The 18533-nt window shown below is 43.9% G+C and overlaps 3 protein-coding genes across 6 annotated transcripts; 2 read left to right on the top strand and 1 right to left on the bottom strand.

Annotated features, from left to right (window-relative positions):
- Positions 1–2226: 2226 nt before the first annotated feature.
- On the bottom strand, positions 2227–10435 carry LOC118557081 (fidgetin-like protein 1). 4 transcript variants are annotated; one of them, XM_036126149.1, is made up of 2 exons: positions 10189–10308; positions 2227–6315 (listed from the first exon to the last, which is right to left on the bottom strand). In XM_036126149.1, exons 1-2 carry the CDS (start codon positions 10220–10222, stop codon positions 4364–4366), a joined length of 1986 nt encoding a protein of 661 aa, XP_035982042.1. In that variant the 5' UTR covers positions 10223–10308; the 3' UTR covers positions 2227–4363. The 4 variants fall into 4 exon arrangements, with proteins under 4 accessions (XP_035982042.1, XP_035982043.1, XP_035982044.1 ...); XM_036126150.1 differs by having other exon boundaries at positions 2227–6312; positions 10189–10303; XM_036126151.1 differs by having other exon boundaries at positions 2228–6315; positions 10308–10435.
- Positions 10436–11975: 1540 nt separating this feature from the next.
- On the top strand, positions 11976–17943 carry LOC118556221 (tubulin--tyrosine ligase-like). Its single transcript, XM_036126153.1, has 7 exons — positions 11976–12704; positions 14249–14327; positions 14442–14674; positions 15590–15725; positions 15810–16079; positions 17043–17186; positions 17274–17943. Exons 1-7 carry the CDS (start codon positions 12536–12538, stop codon positions 17464–17466), a joined length of 1224 nt encoding a protein of 407 aa, XP_035982046.1. The 5' UTR covers positions 11976–12535; the 3' UTR covers positions 17467–17943.
- LOC105922584 (tubulin--tyrosine ligase) lies at positions 12536–17466 on the top strand. Its single transcript, XM_036125932.1, has 7 exons — positions 12536–12704; positions 14249–14327; positions 14442–14674; positions 15590–15725; positions 15810–16079; positions 17043–17186; positions 17274–17466. The coding sequence occupies exons 1-7, from the start codon at positions 12536–12538 to the stop codon at positions 17464–17466; spliced, it is 1224 nt and encodes a 407-aa protein (XP_035981825.1).
- Positions 17944–18533: the final 590 nt, after the last annotated feature.

Genomic DNA, 18533 nt, shown 5'->3' with positions numbered 1-18533 from the left:
CTCCACCCATGCTTGATTGGGACTCTGCAGGGGGGAACGGCGGGAGGGGGAATTGGGGGAATGCATGGAAGGGGATGTCAGGGCCAACCCGAATCCCAAAATCTCACTTCTCCTTTTGACCCTTTGCTGACTAAAATACTCCTTCAAGCAGCAGACTCAACCGATTCCGTTGTGGGCTCATCAAGATCCAAATATACAACCTTGCTTACGGGATATTCCCCTGCATATAATTAATATGCAACCGACTAGAGGTCTCACTGCATCCTTTCACACACACGGCAGTAAAAATGTGTCTATACTTGTAATTTCCAGCTTCACTTCACATGGATGTCTGTCGTTGAGAGATGGGAAATCTTTACCCCTAAAAGAGATTTTCTTTAGAAATAAGCAGACTTTATAGATCATCATGTTAAGTGAAATTTTGCCAAAATCCTGAACTTAAATTACAGAAATTTACAGAAGAAACTATTTTTCCTCCCTTTTCACCACAAGACAAGCAACATATTTTTAATTTGCCTCATTTAATCACACCCAATATCTATTGTCTTTATATATATATATACACACACATATATACATATATTTTGTCATTATCCTGAACTTAAATTACAGAAATTTAGAATTAGAATTCAATTTTATTGTCATTGCTACAGAAGAAAGTATTTTTCCTCCTTTGTTACAAGACAAGCAACGCAAATTAAATGTGCCTCATTCAATCACACCCAATTTCTATTGTATCTTGTATGTATTAAATACATATACACTATCTCTCTCTCTATATATATATATATATATATATATATATATATATATGTATATATATATATACACACATTTGTATTAAACCATTTGTGTAAGTTGTGTATATATATATATATATATATATATATATATATATATATATATATATATATATACATTTATAAAATTTATTTGTAATAAACCTGAGATGTGCTGTGTAAGTTGTGTTTGTGCATCCCCAGGCCCAGATGTGAGCGCCACTACAGGCCCTCACCATATGGCCCACTTTTCGGCTGATACTCACCGGACTCTATGGATCCCATCAGCACCAGAGGAATTCTGTGCATCTGTCCCGGTCCAGCTGTGAGGAGTCCCCGTGTTCGGAGGAGAGCCCTCAGGGGGGCCGCGTGCTTGTGTGTGCGACTGATTTCACTGTTGGCTAATTCAACAAAGTTTCCATAGAGTGGCCAAGCACACACGTCTGAAATATTTATCAGGGACTTGACAAAAAGATGAAAAATGAATGAAAGTCCTTTTTCATGGTCCTCCAGATTTTCAAAGATTTGCTCATTAAATCTGCATGAAAACTTCATTTACTGGGTGCACAAGCTGTAGTGGTCCGCCTACAGCCCACTGCAGAAGTTTTCACACCCCTAGAACCTTTCTTTTTTTAATCATATAAGCACAAACCTCTGTGCAATGTGTGCAACATGTATTGATCAATGTTTAATTGGGAGTAAATTTATATTATCCCTTCGCATCCAGCTCTCATCACGCTCATACCGCCCAAGAATCCAGTGCAAATGATTATCTTCAGATTCGCCTTAAAAATGTTTTTGGATACATTTAATACTTTTTTCTGTTTTAAACTTTGTGAATAAATTAGGTGCTACTGTCACAAAATAACATCCCACAAACATTACATGGGATTTCTCCATCTTGAATGGTGTTCTTCGAAGCAGTCAGACATCACCTAACCTAACGAGCAGCGATGAAGACTAAATGGAGACACCAGACGGGTCAGGGAGAAATTTATAGCAAGGTTAGGTTATAAAACAATATCCTGGAACCTCCCTAGATCTGCCTCTCCATTATTGAAAGTTCAGGTGAATCTTCCTCTCAAATTAAACATTTTGGCCAGATGAAATAAATGATACACGGCATCCCTAAGGTGCAACATGGTGGTGGCAGCATCAGAGACGGGGAAGCTGGTCAGAGTTAGTAAAATGGATTTTTCTAAATCCAGGACAATCCTGGAAGAAAACCCGTTAGATGCTGCAGAAGAGCTGAGACTGGGGTGTAGGTTCAACTTCCCGCAGGACAGCGAGCTAGACATGCAGGCAGAGATATAATGGAGAGGTTTAGACCAAAGCATATCTGTGTTGGAACGGCCTAGTCAAAGTCCAGACCCATACACCATTGAGAAAGTTTGGCAAGTCTGAAAAGTTGACTTTAATGTTGTCTGTCGCATAAAATACAGCAAAGTTCACGGCGGTCACATGACGCAGTGAGGAAAAGGTCAGTGGGTGTGAACACTTTTGCAAACTTGTATGTGTAATGCTTCAACTAATGCAGTGAACTGCCTGAAATGAAACATTTTAAGCAGTCAGAGCGTCTGGATGAGGCTCTGTGCTGAAACTGGGAAATGGATGCGGTTCATTAGAATAGATGCACGGCAGAAGCACTTTTTTCTGTTGACTCCAGGCCTGTCTTCATCTCTAACAGGAAGGGAGGCAGAGCAAAAGAAAACCTTTTTTTTAATACACGAAACTTAGGATTCTCTCAGTGTTGCTCAACTTCCGCAGATATTATTAACACATCCAGAGTCAGGAGGATTTCAGGACAGGGAGAGTGAAGTCAGGCGAACTGAAGGGAAAACACTGCCCTCTGTGGATGAGAGCCGGGCCGAGGTACAAAAACCTGCAGCAGCAGGAAGCAGGACGTTAAGAGTTTTTATTCTGGGTCAGAAACTTTACACAGATCTGAAAGTCAGGTTTCTGGTTTATACAACAACAGTTTGAGCATAAAACAGGCTGACATGAACAATTAACACATTTATGCATTGAAACGTACTAAGGTGGAACATACAGAGTTAATTTTATTCCAATAATTGTTGGGAGCAATAAATGCGTTTTGTAAATGGAAATTAAACAAAATAAATAAAATGCAATCCAGAAATAAAACTTTGAAAAACTTAATTAAAAAAAAAAAGATTTTGAGAGTAATTTAGGTGTTTTCTCAATTTTTAAGTGCAACATTTCAGATTTGAGTTTTTAAAAATACATTTTCAAATTTTTTTGTATTTTCAAATATTAGCTTTTGAAATTTTTCTTTTTATATCCGGTTTTACGAATTACATTTGTTTCAAATTGCATTTTTCAGATCACAAGAGCAAAAAGTGAAGAGAATTTGATCTGTAACACACAATTAGAGAAGAATGCAATTTGTGACATGACCTGAAAATGAGAAATTTAGGAAAAAAATAAATAATCTGAAAAAACACCAAAGTTACACTCAAAACCGTTTTTGATTCAGAGGTTTTTCAAAGTTTAATTTCTGGATTAATTTCCCCCCATTTACAAAACATCTTTGCTCACAACATTAAAAAGGAACAAAATTCACTTCATAGAAACCTGCCTGGAGGAGTCCAATCAGAACCTCAGGTGAAACTTATGGCCTCTTCCTCTTCCTCGCTGCATCCCTGAAAACATTCTGCCTCCATGAACAAAAACATTGCATGTTCAAAAGCCTAACCCTCATCATTTAGATATTATTTGGAAACTTTGTATCAGACTCAGTTCTGTCTGGCCCAGTTCACCATTACCAGCAAACTGAGGTTCTGACGACTGGTCCAGTCCAAATAACAGAGAGACGTCCTGCTGGTAGCTGGAGTCATAAAACCACATCTCCTTCCAGCAGACTGTGAGCAGATGATGGAAAATAACTGGAAATGGGCTGGTAGTCAAAGTGACAACGGGCCGGGATGAAATGCAGGAAACAGTCGGGTACGTCGGTACCAACAGGCGACAGAACCAGAACCTTGGCAGGGCCAGGTACCGGTAACCAAGAGTTATTTTATTATGGTAACAAACCCATAAAACCCACAGGAGAGGCCAGTGGGCCTTAAATGTCCTTCGTCTGTATTTAGCATAAAGTACAGCCCCTCCCCCACCCGTTGCTGAACACAGAAAGAAGAAAACAGCAGCTTCAGAAATGTTTCTGGGCAGCAAAAACAAAACAAAAAAATAAATAAACCATGAGTTCAGGTAGCCTGACTGACCCCAAACCAGCTTGTTCTGCTCTTATTAGTCAGAGAAGCAGAACAGAGTTATAAAAAAACACGTTATAACCACCAAATTTATCAGGTTTTAATCCCACATTTTTTGCTCCGTGTATCAAAACCAAAACAGATGAATGCTTGAGGCATTATTACAGCCAGTAAGCCATATTTACTAATATTTTTATCAGCAAAATGAATAATCCTTTTTGTTTTACATAGAAGAATTTGGGTTTTATTTTACATTTTCCGTTTTTAACATGAAGTTTCCTCAGGGTCAGGCCTCCCAGGACTCTCTGTCAAAGAGCCTCCAGTCCTGGAGCAGCGGCGGCTGAGGAGCCGAGCTCAGCGTCCGCACCCGAAGGTCTTGTTCCATTCCTCGTACAGCTCCAGGTCTTTGGCCGACACGCTGGGTCTCACCGTCCTCAGGGCCTCCTGGAAGTCGCTGTGGAGGATGGGTCTCACCTGATCCGCGCTGATGGTGGCGATGTCACTCAGCTGGATGCTGCGTATGGGCCCCAGGGCGGCTTCCCGGCACAGCTGGGTCATGTCGGCTCCAGAGAAGCCCTCCGAGGCCGCCACCACGCTCTCCAGCTCCTCTTCCCTCAGCTGGTTCTTCTCTCTGGCCATGAGGTTCGCCACGATCTGCCGCCGGGCCGCCGCTTCGGGGAGGGGGATGTACAGCCGCTTGGCCAGGCGGCGCCGCGCCGCCTCGTCGATCTCCTGGGGCCGGTTGGTGGCCCCGACCACCAGGATGCGGTCGTCGGCCGCCGTGGTGGCGCCGTCCAACTGAACCAAGAACTCGGTCTTGATCCTGCGGGACGAGTCGTGCTCCCCGTCCGTCCGCTGGGACAGCAAGGAGTCGATTTCGTCGATGAAGATGACGGCGGGCTGGTGGCAGCGGGCGATGGCGAACAGGGCGCGGACCATCTTCTCCCCTTCGCCCACCCACTTGGACGTGAGCGACGAGGCGCTGATGCTGAAGAAGGTGGCGCCCGACTGGCAGGCGATGCACTTTCCGATCAGCGTCTTGCCGGTCCCACGGGGGCCCGAACAACAGGATGCCTTTGGGCGGCCCCGGAGGCCGGTGAAGATGTCGGGACGCAGCATGGGCCACACCACGATCTCCTTTATGGTGGTCTTGGCAAACTCCAGGCCTGCGATGTCGTCCCAGGCGACGGGGGGGCCGTGGTCCATGATCTCGCTCATGATCAGCTCCACGATCTTCGGCTCGAAGTTCTTCAGCCGCTCGTCCAGGATCTGGGGCTCTGCGTCGGAGCCTCTACTCCCAGCGCCGTCTTCCTCGTCCTGCCGGGGGATGGGAGACACAAACTTGGAGAAAGTCCCCCGGGGCCTGTTGGCACCCAGGGACTTCTTCATAGCGGCGGCCATCCCAGGGGGGGGACCCCTCTGGGGCGGGTAGGAGTGCTTCTTCTGCTGGTCGACGATGAACTGCTGCCGAGCCGTTCTGAAGTTGCTTCCAGCTCGGGGTTCATTTCCTCCTTGCCCCCCGCATTGGGCCCTTACGTCGTCGGCTCCGTCTGGGGCGTAGAAATTCTTCCGTTTGGACGGGTTTGAGGAGGGAAAGAAGGAGGACGGATGGTTCTGTGCTCCTCCTGAAGGACCAGGAAGCCCCTGTGGGGGCGCAGACGAAGGATGGCCAAAGACTGACTGCGGCCGGACGGCGGGTCGAGGGAAAACGTTTGGGTTCAGTGAGACGCCGTCGGCAGCAGCTGGCCTCGCTGCAGACATATTAGTCAGCAGACTGCTGGTGTTAACCTCTGAGCTAGACGGCTCAACTTTAAACCACGCAGCCTCTGACCTGGCAGAGGGAAACTGACCTGAGGGCGGATCGGCGCGGCTCTCTTGGCCCACAGGTACGTCGACATCTGCCGGCGCCACCGGGAAGCCGTCCCTCCCCGAACCTGCCTGGATCATCCTCTGCACCGAGGGGATCTGCAGCACGCTGTGCGCGGTGAGCGAGGACTCCCACCTGTCACTGTGGTTCCTCTGACTGCGGGCCAGATGGAGCGCGCTCTCCGCGTAGTTGTTGAGCCCGGCTCGCGGGTCGTCCGAGTCCAGCACGGCGGCGTAGCGCTCCGAGTAGGTCCTGAGCAGACTGGCCGCGCCGGCCTGAGAGAGCTGGGAGCTTGCCCATGCATACTGAATGGACAGGAGGTGGGCCCGGTAGGCCTCGGCCTTCTGTTCAGGTGTGCAGCTGCCAGACGAAATGTCAAAGGACCGCCGCTGCCATTCCTCCAGGTGTGCGCCGCTCATGCCTGGCCTGCTGCAGCCTGCTGGAGGAGAGGAGACACCCGCTATGAAAAATGCATGACCTCTAAACGCCAAGACACACGGCACACCTGACCCCGACACACAGAAACGGCTCTTTGTGAGGCAAACAGCACGACTAGGATTTAAAAGGAGAACACGGATTTACAGGTTAAAGCAGGTATTTACTGGCACTGTATGAGCAGAAAAACTAGAATCCTTCTCACCATCTGACAGTGAATCAGGACATAATCATGAAATACTCACTTTATAATTTTCAAATACGTTCTTTAGAAGTTAACATACTCTGAAAATGCCTTTTAAAACATTTAGGAAAGCCCAGACGATGATGATTTCATGTCTTTGGTAGCTTCTGATAGCTTTATTTACAAAATGTGAGTTAAACACAGACGCTCCTCTGGATTTATTTAAGGCAACGCTTCAAACAAGCTGCTTCTTTGTATAAAATCATGAAAACACACACACACAAACATAAAACAAACGTATTCCAGAACTGGGCTCTTTTGCTCAGCAGTTTAGGTTCTCTGGCCCCGAGATGAACATTTTTTTGGTGTGAAATGTGAAGATCAACCCCAGAAAGATGTCTGCTGAAGCTGGTGAGAACTTCTCAGAGATTAAAAAGAGGCTCTGGAGGTTCTGGAGGCGTGTCCGGATGAAAATAAAGCTGAAGTGTTTATGGGGGAAAAGAGAGAAGCTTGTGACCCTGATGACGCCTCCCCAGCTGCTGAGTACGGCGGTGGAAGCATGGTGCTGTGGGAGGCGTGTTTTGGTTCAGGATGGTCTGGAGACGTTCTCAAAAATTCATAGAATCATGAGAAGAGAACATTATATGGAAATCAGCCAGAAAATTATAGTTTGGTTACGTTCTGTCTGGAGGAATGGACCCAAAAGCCAGCGAGCTTTATTAAAGAACTAGAGGAGCGATATACAGTATCAGGTTTAAAAAGCTACCAACTACTCATAAATTTGAAAATAATTAAAAACAAAGAGTGCTTTCAAATTTCTCACATTATGCTGACATTTACCAAAATCTGCCAGGCTGAGCGTTTATTTTAAATGGCTCGATGTCAGCAAAGTTCCCTTCTGGAAGAAAAACCTCCTTGTCAACTAAGCTAGCGCGCTAGCTGTTATTAGCTTGATGTACGCTACAGCAACCCGGCTGCACCAATCCTCACACTTCCAATTCCCTGTTCCTCACACACCTCCCGCACGCTAACAGACCACGACCGCCAGGATTCCCCCATTTTCTGTGACAAACCCTGAACCCTGAGTACCGAAACCTTTGTTATCCGTCTCAGAGAGAAGAGACGGAAACACAAGGGGAAATAAGCAAGCACGCATACACAAGTTATGGTGCTTATTTTAATTAATCATGTGGTTAAAATTTATTGTGCGATATAATGATTATCCTGACAGGCTAGGGCTGGGCGATAATTCAACAACGATATATATCGATCGATAGACATATATCAATGATAGAAAAAAAGTTAATCAAAAGTTCAATAGAATAACAGTTTTCCTTCCTTTTACATTCTAGCCATGTAGGTTAATATTACATCATTACATCCTCCAAACCAATCACAACGCAGACCCAGGAACCAAGCTCCGCCCCCTTCAAAGAGTTCAGAGAGCAGGCTTTTTTCTTTTTTTAAAACTGGCAGTTTTGCTAGAAAGTTGGTTGAAGAAAGAGTTGAGTTTGAATTCAGTGTTTGTGCGTTCAACAGCATAAAATGTCCAGGACTGCATTTAAAATACATGTTTTGAATTTGTTGATAATTATCTATATTGATCAATATGATTTCTATGTTATCGACTTGCTTTTTTTCTATATCATCCAGCCCTACGACAGACCAATTTCTGAGCCTCTAAAACTTTCCTAACGGGAAGAAACCCGACACGGATCCTAAAGACCACAGGAGGTTGGAAATATCCAACTGTCAGAAAAGAAAGAAATTAGAGGAAAATGTGGATTTCCCCCAATTGATTTGGTCACCACAACATTTAAAAGCAAAACAATATATAGGATCACAATGTCCAATGTTTTTAAAAATGATTCATAACCGCTGAACCTTTTCACATTGTGTCACAAACTTTAATGTGTTTTATTGGTAACTGAACAAGCCAACACAAAGTAGGGCATTTCTATGAAATGGAAGGAAATCATGCCTGTCGTGTTTGAATTCATCCTCATTTACTCGGATATCCCTAAAATAAACTAAATAAAATCTAGAGCAACTGATTGTGATTAAAACTCCTTTACCGGTCAATAGAGCCCAGCTCTGAATACAGTTTTCTTTCGCCACATGAATCCAACCGCTGTGAAGGTCTGAGCGGTTTATAGCGAACCCTGTCACAGAAAAAACAAACACCTACCTAAGCAGCATTTAGTTCCTATGAACCACTTACTTGGAACAAACTCCCAGAAAACTGTAAAAGTGCTGAAAGCCTGAGTTTCTTTAAATTAATATTAAAAACACATTTGTTTAGGATTGTCTTCGACTGTTCTAGTTAAACTGTTTTACTGAAACATCATTAGTTCAAGTTTGTAGTCCAGTAGTTTTTAATATTTGCTTTTAGTTTCTATTTTCCAATGTTTTGTTTCATTTTATTTCAACTTGCCTTTATTCTGTTTTATTGTCCTATATTTTAATCATGCAAAGCACTTTGCATTGTCTCTGTACTGAAATGTGCAAAATAAATTTGCCTTGCCTACTGACACATGTCAGCTAAAACCGATACATCAGGCAAGACGAGTTGTAATCAGATCAGCCACCAGGAGACCAAAGGTAACTCTGGAGGAGATGCAGAGACCTATAGCTCAGGTGGTTGTTCCTGCTAATTACTGCAACTCCGCTGCCCGTCTGCTGACCAGTAACATGCCACATTAGCACATTACTCCCATATTGCCCTCCCCAATTTTATTATTAAATATTATTACTGCCCTCCCTTCATTGGCTGCCTGTACGTTTGAGGATCGTTTTTTAAGATTCTACTCTTGGTTTTTAAACGTTTAACCAGGCAGCTGCTTAATAATCAAAACTTTTACACAAGCATGTCCCCAGCACATCTCTGAGGTCAGGTCTAGATGTTGCGCTGCGAGCCGCTTTCCCTGCTGCGGCTCTGAACTGTTGAATCACTGCAAGGATGGCCAACACTGAAAGATTTAAAATCTCTTTTAAAGACATATTTTTCCTTCATTTTTCCTAATTCTAGTCGAGCAGAGGCATCAGACTAGGTTTATTAATGAATTAGCTTTATGTGTCGTTTTAACTTCTCTCATTCTACTGGCTTTACTGTAGACGTTGCATTTTATTGCTTATTTTAGGAGACGAGAGAGAAGAAGTGAGCTAATCTTAATACAAAGTAATGAAACAACCTAATAAAAAAAGTCGTCCCAGGGACACGGCAAATGTGGGTCTGCAGGTAAACTTCTGGAAACCTTCCATGGGAAGCTGAGCTGAGGATTTAGGGAAATATTATACGGCATATATCCATTGCATGTATCCATACAGAAAGATGGGTGGGATTTGAACCCAGGACCTCCTGGCTGCAAGGCAACAAAGTAAACTTTCCAGGTCATTATTGGATAAAACTAGAAATCTGGGGGCGTTAACTTAAAAATTGGGTTGCAGAGAACTCGCTATGGTGACTATTATATGAGAAAAGCAAAAAATAAAAATATTTCAATTTGTTTTTACTGGAAACTAAACAAACGTGTGCAATCATATATAAACATTTTGTCTTGAAACAGGCAGACATCCACAAGAGATAAATTACGCTTTACTTTATGTTTCCCTCAGAGTCCCAATAACACACGTTAAGGTTTGTCGTCGTAAGGTGACAAAATGCATAAAGGTTGTTGTTGAACGAGTATTTACAGGCAGAGCGACGTGAGCCGACAGCCTCCGTCATGGCGTGTCCTCCAGACCTGGACTGTAATCAGAGAACATTTCCAGGACAGCCGGGCAGAGTGCTGAGAAAGACGGGCATCACTTACAGTCAGAGCCGGCTTCCTGTTATGTGTGGCGACGTTAAACGCGCTACAGACACCGAGAACCTGGTGACGGCATGGGCCACAACCGCTGCTCCGCCTTAAAGCACCATTAACTTCCCTGTTGATTCCCGCCACTCTGCCTCTTCCGCTACGTCACTTCCGGTCTCGTTGAGCCACAACGTTCCGTTACACTTACAACGGCAACGCTGATCGACGCTTAGATAGTTAGATGACCGGGAAAATGTGTTAAACGTGCTTTGTTAATAAAACTAGCATTCGGTTTTCTCGGGATAAAATTACTGAATCAATATATAATAGTTCAGGTCCAAACCAGAGCTGCAGTAGAGACCGCAGTAAAAGAGAATGGGACGAGACCCAAAACTTGTTAGCTGAGCTGATAGTGTTCCATTTTCTTCATTCAGATACGGTTAGTGTTGGAAAGATACACTCTAGATTATATTTATTTTTAGTACAGGGTTCACTCTTTAACAGACGGGACATATTTATTTTGTCTCCAGTTTTCAAAAAGGTTTATGTCGCCATCTTGTGGCCGCAACGCGTCAACAAAAGAAGAGTCGCCATGTTGTGGGTGGCATCCAAATACCACCGAGCTCTCAGTGCCATAGACATTATAAACGTAGACACCTCATTGGGCGCATGTTGGCATCAAGAAAGCGTGTCAAAAAGCTGTGCGCTACGGAAGCAATCCACCCATTTTCTGACCCGCTTAATCGTAAAATGGAAATTCAGGCAAAAGAAAAGCAGAGCTATATCACTACACTGTATAATCCAAAACTAACTTTTCTAACAATATACTTTTTTTCTTTTTGGCGATTTAAAATTATATTAACAGATATGTATAATTTGATAAATGAAGGTTTAAGATTATTGCACACGAGGAAGCATTTGGGGACTAATTCATGCGACAACATAGTAATATGTAAGTAATGAATCATATATATATATATATATATATATATATATATATATATATATATATATATATATATATATATATACACACACACACACACAATAATCTGACTGACATTAAGGTCTCACATTTACCACATTTGAATAAGTTTGTTTGCGAAACAACGGTTTAAAAATTATGACTAAAGGTACATTTAATTAAGACGTTATATGTTCAGAGAACAAAATAATGTAGATCACTGTTAGTTTTGGGTACATTAAGCCACATGGAGATTGTGCTTATCTAGATAGGTCTATGTTGTAAATTCTTGGACAAAAACACCCATCATTAGACCTAAATTCAACATATATTGCTTGGATAAAATATCAACTGATTAAAAGTAACTCTAAGTAAACTTTGGTGCTTCTTTCGTATAACATACCAAAGAAGCACAGCTCTTTGAGGCTCTTTCCACTCACAATATGGGGATACACAATAAAATGTCCTATGGATGGGTTCACTCTGGATGAATTATCGCCGTAGCGCGCTGCATTCTGGGAAATGCGGTAAAGTTTTCTCAAAAAGATAAACGCTGCTGCACCTAATTTGACAGGCTTTACAAAAACCTAATACTAATCCACACATCTCGCTTAAAGTCATCCACATCTTATTTCATCATGTACTAAAATCGTTAATCGTAAACTACCCGGGGCGTTACAGAGAGCCAAAACTACATTACCCAGAATGCTAGACGGCAGTGTTTATTGCTGATAGCGGACGAAAGCGGATGCCTGAGATTTCAGAGAATAAAGCCGCAGACGGGGTTTGTTGTGTATTTAGTGATATAGAAACATAAAGTTGGCGGACAGGTGTTATTTTTAAGAGACATTTTCTATTCCTGTGGTCTTTATTACTTTATTAGTCTTTACTGAGCGGCCGTTAGCGTCCGAAGCTGTAGCAGACCGTTAGCCGCTAGCTAACAAGGAGACAGGATGTGAATGAATCCGGACGGGACCAGCAGCCAGTCAGTCACACCCCTGTCTGGGAACAGCTGAGGAAGCTTTTAGCTCAGCAGGACGCAGTAACTGTCTCTCTCTTCTCCACAATGTCTCCCACTAACACGTGTTAGCATCTAGCCGCTGGATTTAAGTGAAAGCGTGGACTTATTATGGCCGACTCATCAGCATCATGGCCCGGGCAGAGGTGATAACCCACACCAGGCTGTGTGCTGCAGATCCAGCCTCCCTCCGCGGCTAGCCGGAACACACACATCCAGACCCCGCAGCCTGCCGGACGCGTCAGCGGCCAGCGTGGAGCGATGAGCTCTCCGGTTTACACGTTCGTTAGCCGCGACGACAACAGCACGATTTATGCTGAAGTGTCTAAAATGCTGCTGGCCACCGGCCACTGGAAGCGGCTGAAAAGAGACAATCCCCGGTTCAACCTGATGCTCGGGGAGCGGAACCGGCTGCCATTCGGACGCCTTGGTGAGTGGGGAGCTGGAGGTGGTGTCCACCCACGCAGGACGGGACAGCTGCTGTGACTTTTTCATGACTTCTTCCTGTGGGAGAAAAGTAGTTTAGTGTGACTGAAATAGATTCATTATACACAGAATAATAGACCTCAGGCAATTATTTATGCAAATTGTTATGATTATAGTTTACAGCGAATGAGAAATTAACAATATTACATATGACCTTTTTTTTTTTTTTTTTTTTATTATAACAGATTAAATTTAGGGCAGGGGTTGAACAGTGGCACTGTGGGTGGTGGCTTTGCAGCAAGAAGGTCCTGGGTTCAAGTCCTACTCCTGCCCTAGTTATTTCTGGATGGAGTTTGCATGTTCTCCCTGTGCATGTGTGGGTTCTCTCCGGGTACTCCGGCTTCCTCCCACAGTCCAAAAACATGACTGTTAGGTTAATTAGCCTCTCTAAATTCTCCTTAGGTGTGAGTGTGTGTGTGTGTGAATGGTTGTTTGTCCTATTTCTCTCTGCGACAGACTGGAGACCTGTCCAGATTGTACCCCTGCTCTCGCCCATTGACAGCTGGAGATAGGCACCAGGACCCCAGTAGGGATAAACGTGTTAGAAAACACCCTAAATAAATTTAGGGTACTATTGTTTGAATGACTGGAGACAGTCATTCAAACAATAGGAAGCTGAGAAAGGGAAGTTTAGTGGAAGGACAAAGTGTGGTAGAAAAGGGGCAGCAGCTGTAGGCAGACTTGGGAGGATTTTGAAAAGCCTGAGTCAGCGCTTCAGGAGAAATCCCACATTGAAAAATCAGGGACATGTTCCTTCAGATAAGCCACCGCTGCAGCAGAGATGGTGTCAGAAACATGTATCCCGGGCTGAGGAGAAAAAGGGCAGGGCCCTCTGTCTCCTCTGTTCAGACGAGTGTCGATGTAGATTTTTATTTGGAAATCAAGGTTCCAGAGTCTGGAAGAGGAGTGGATATCATCCAGGTTGCTTGAGGTCGGGTGTAAGTTTTGACATTTAGTGATGATTTGAGGTGTGAGGCATTGATGAAGCGGTTCATGCAAACTGATCCCTTTTGTGTCTGAGCTGTACAGCTCATACTTTCCAGTCATTTCTGCAAAAGAAAAAAAACAAAACTAGTTGTTCTGAATTTTAGATTTTTATTAGCAGAAATGGATCATTGAAGTAAACCCCTCTGTTAAAAAAATTAAAAATTGATTATTTGAGTTTTTCTTTTAGAACCGAATAGCAGAAATATTCAGCGTGATGCTAACCGGGAGTGAGTGCAAACAAGCTGTTTATTTCTTTTTTAAACAGGGGGCGGCCATGTTGGATTTTGAAAGCACTTAGGAGCGTTCAGCTTCTGAGTAAAAGCGAAACACACGATTGAATTACATCCTCAGCTACTACAGACAGGAAATAACCCTCAGTCCTGTTTCATTTCTGTTCATCTGTGTTTGGAAACGTAATCATCCGTTACTGGAAGCAGGTGTTTGGTTTTATTTTGAACTTCTGGCGTCTAGATGTTTAAACGTTCTCTCATTCTTCTTCAGGCCATGAACCAGGACTGGTGCAGCTGGTGAACTACTACAGAGGAGCAGACAAGCTTTGCAGAAAGGCATCGCTGGTCAAGTGAGCGTCCGTCTTCTTGACAAAAACAAATTTGTCTCTGTTGTCTTATGCAAAAAGAAAACAATTAGCTGAGCAGGATTGAATGAGCTGAGCAGTCTCCCTCTGCACCATCAGGCTAATCAAGACCAGCCCGGAGCTGTCCGACTCCAGCAACTGGTTTCCAGAGTCCTACATCATCTACCCCACGAACCTCAACACCCCTGTAGCTCCGGCTTCCAACGGCATCAGTCACCTGAAGAGCAATCCCAAAACGGATGAGCGGGAGGTTTTCTTGGCCTCGTACCACGCCAAGAAGGAAAATGGAGAGGGAAGCGTGTGGATCGCCAAGTCTTCTGCTGGTGCTAAAGGTGCAGACGGCTTCCCTGGTTAATGGCGGAGCTAATGCTCCTTCTAATGCATTCATTCTGACTTCTTATGTTTCACTCCGATGATGGAGGTGTTTATCTTTCTACCTCCAAGTGCAATCAGTACTTGACAGTTCAGCCATGTCTGCCTGGGCTGGAAAAGTATCTTTAAAACAGGCCTGGGTATCAGCTAGGATGAGCCGATTCGATACGATTCTTGATACAGCTGTTTGATTTGACTCCAATATTGATATTTATTACTTTAAAATTAATGCTCAAAGTCATTGAATGAGCAAAACCAGCCAAATATTATATTTACGTTCAATTTATTGAATGCTGATATATTAACAGGAACAAAGGGTGCATTTGGTTCAATTAATTTAACGTATCACAAAAACCAAAAATGTGCCCAAACTTCTGACTTTAGGGGAAACCCTGTCGGCCGTTTCCCAAATTCATCTCACTTGCTCTTCCTCGTTGTGAAGAGTAATGACGCGCTGTAATAACGCCCCCTAGGGGTTGGGAGGTATGTCGATATTGAAAGCCAGAATATCCATTTTAATCTTTGTATCGATTTTTATGCACAGCCTTATTTTAAAATATATAGAACAAAAATTATATAAAAGTTTTTTCCAGATTTTACTTTGATCCATCTCTTTATTGTTCCATCTATTATCCCATTGGACATACATGCATCTATTTTTTTTTTTATATCAGTCCACCCATTTATACCTATTTATTATTTTCCCACCCAGCCACCCATGACATATACATTTGGGATTAATAGCTGCCAAGGAGCTATAAAGGGAGGAGAACTCCACCCTGGAAAGGTTTTAACATAAAACACCTTGGAGCTTTGTCTGCATGCATGAAACGGCTGATTTACTAAAACAAATCCAACCGTTCCTTTTGCAACAGGAGCTGGTATTCTGATATCACACGATGCAAATCAGCTGCTGGACTACATTGACAATCAGGGACAGGTTCATGTCATCCAGAAGTACCTGGAGAAACCTCTGCTGCTGGAACCCGGTCATCGCAAGTTTGACATCAGGCAGGTGTTACAGGCGCGCTGCGTCTCTGGAGGAGCTGCATGAAGCCTGTGGCTCAGAGCTTTTCTCTGTTGTCCCACTGACAGGAGCTGGGTGCTGGTGGACCATCAGTATAACATCTATTTGTACCGGGAGGGCGTGCTGCGGACCTCGTCGGAGCCCTACAACAGCGCGGACCTCCAGGACATGACCAGCCACCTGACCAACCACTGCATCCAGAAGGAGCACTCCCAGAACTACGGCCGCTACGAGGAGGGCAACGAGATGTTCTTTGACGAGTTCAGGCTGTACCTGCTGAACACCCACAACGTCACCATGGAGACAACCATATTACCTCAGATCAAACACGTCATAAAGTACGTTTGCCCCTCCTCTACTATCCTGCTGCTTTGGATCTGTGCTGAAACATTATCCCTGAACACACCATTACCGTTAAAGCCTGACAGCTGCTGTCTGGTTTCCACATTCGCTCAGCTGAACCTGTAACACTATGCAAGCCATCTGACTCTGCTTGGTATCTGTCAAAGTTTGTTTGAGGGAAAGTTGAATATAACAGTAAAAAGATTCAAAGATTCTTTATTGTCACCGCGTGTTACTGTGGGGAACTTTCTTTATGGCCACTCTGGCTAGCAGTACACAAACAGGCAATGGACAAGAGTTACAGTGTTTCCTTTATTATTATAGTGTTCAAAATATGTAAAAAAAAATAAATTAAAAAGATGAACATTTAAAAGTTTGTATGAACTAGTTGTCCATCAGTCAGATTACAGATAATGAGGTAACAAGGGGCTTTTGTGCAATAATGATTTGAGGCTTTATTTACAGCAATGTAAATGTAGATGTTTTGAGATTATAATGTACAAAATACGCAATAACATTAAGGTGATTGTAATGTATGACAGGTTAGCAACAGTGGGGTGATTTTAAGGTGTATTGTTGCAGTCTCCCACCAGGGGGCAATATCCCTCACAGCTCTAGGGAAGGAGCTGTTTCTAAGGTTTATTTGACTAACGACCACAGACTGCAGATTAAATCTCACATCCAGAGACTTCCTCGGCTCAAACAGCCGACAGGAGTCTTTGTTCAGCTAATTTCACCCGTTTGCGTTAAAGAATCAGATCTGAAGCCTGGAGTTTAACTCTCAGCTTCAACGAGGCTGGTTGTGTTTCCCTCCTACAGCCTCCAGGTGCAGCTGTGATAACAGCTGGAAGTTACACACTCACCGCTGATTGGAGCTCATCTAGAAGGAAGCTAATCATCTTTGGTGGTATTTGTGGTTAACTTGTAGCCGTAATCATAAATGCTCTGCGTGGTTTCAGGAGCTGTCTGTCCTGCATCGAGGCGGCGATCAGCACCAAGCACCTCTCCTACCAGAGCTTCCAGCTCTTTGGCTTTGACTTCATGGTCGACGAGAACTTCAAAGTGTGGCTCATCGAGATCAACGGCGCTCCGGCCTGCGCCCAGTCAGTAGCACTCAGGCTGAAACGCTCCACTTTCACCTCTCTCTCAGATGACATGTAATTGTTTCTCATTTGTTTTGCCTGATCCAGGAAGCTCTACCCAGAGTTGTGTCAAGGCATCATCGACGTGGCCATCTCCAGTGTCTTCGCTCTCAACAGTGACTCCTCGTCTGCGTCTTCCTCGCCTTACTCCTCCTCCCCTTCTTCCCTCTTCACCACCAACTCCTGCTCCTCCCCGAAGCTGAGGGGGCCCCTGCACGTGGGTCCTTTCACTCGCCTCTAGGGACAACCCACTCTCCTGTCTGCTGAAAGCGTCACCGCCATCCGTCCAAACTCATAACCTGCACCTGTGAGGAGAAGCACACCTGGAGACACTTGGTCTAGACCTTCTTTTTACAGAGCTAGTTAAAGTGCAGAGAAGGTGGTGTGAGGATGGTGGGAGTGGATCAGAAAACACTCCGTGGGCTTTCTGAATGAAGCCAGGTGGGTCCCCTGGTTGTGGATGAAGGAAGGAAGGAAGGAAGCTGAGATGAGACTTACTGTGCCTTACGTTTCCCGCCGCCCCCCCTCAGACTGCCACTAAAGATCGCTGTTATTGGCTCTGGTTGTATAAGCCCCTCCCCTCTATTGTTGCTACACATCATCAACGCCCACAACATCTCTCCACTAAAAAATAACAGTGACCAGATGATGTGATATATTTAATGTATTGAACTTCATGGAGTTTTACTCGTATCACATAAAAGAGCGGTTCTACCCATTTGATGGTTCTTCTTGAAGTTTAACTCGACAGCTAAGACACTACATATTTATTTTAAAGGGAGCCAGGATGCAAATTCTTGTAGGATCTGTTTTTTTCTCGTCCAAGACCCATTTTTAGTTCCTTACAGTGGCACGTCTTGCAAAAGTGACAACCTGGTTCAGTATCACTGTAACCTTTAAAACTCTCCATGAATGCTGCCTGCAGGGAAAAAATCCATTGTGTAAAATTCTGCAACTTATTTAACTAAGGAGGTTTTTTTTTTAATTAATACATTTAAAGTAGCTATAAGTAAGATATTTACTGCAAAATCAACCTAAATCATTCCCATTTCTCTCCAGGGATGGAAGTAACATTCCCTATAAACAATCGGTCCTCTCCATCAACAACGTCTTTGTCGCGTTTTTTCCTCCTTTTAAACCTAGAGGTACGGTCTGGAACTACTTGGGTTCAGAGAGTAGCTCAGTGTTTACTTCCTGGTTCCTCAACCAATCATATGAGAGTTCCCAGGGTCCCTAAAACAGAGCCCAGCATTTGGTATTTTATTTTGGCTAAAGAGCAGCAGCCTGCAAACATGGACACCAGCAAGA

Source organism: Fundulus heteroclitus, chromosome 22, assembly GCF_011125445.2.
Source record: "Fundulus heteroclitus isolate FHET01 chromosome 22, MU-UCD_Fhet_4.1, whole genome shotgun sequence".
In the NCBI taxonomy this organism is placed as follows: Eukaryota; Metazoa; Chordata; class Actinopteri; order Cyprinodontiformes; family Fundulidae; genus Fundulus; species Fundulus heteroclitus.
Note: the sequence above shows the minus strand (reverse complement) of the source record. Positions and strands in the feature narration are given on the sequence as shown.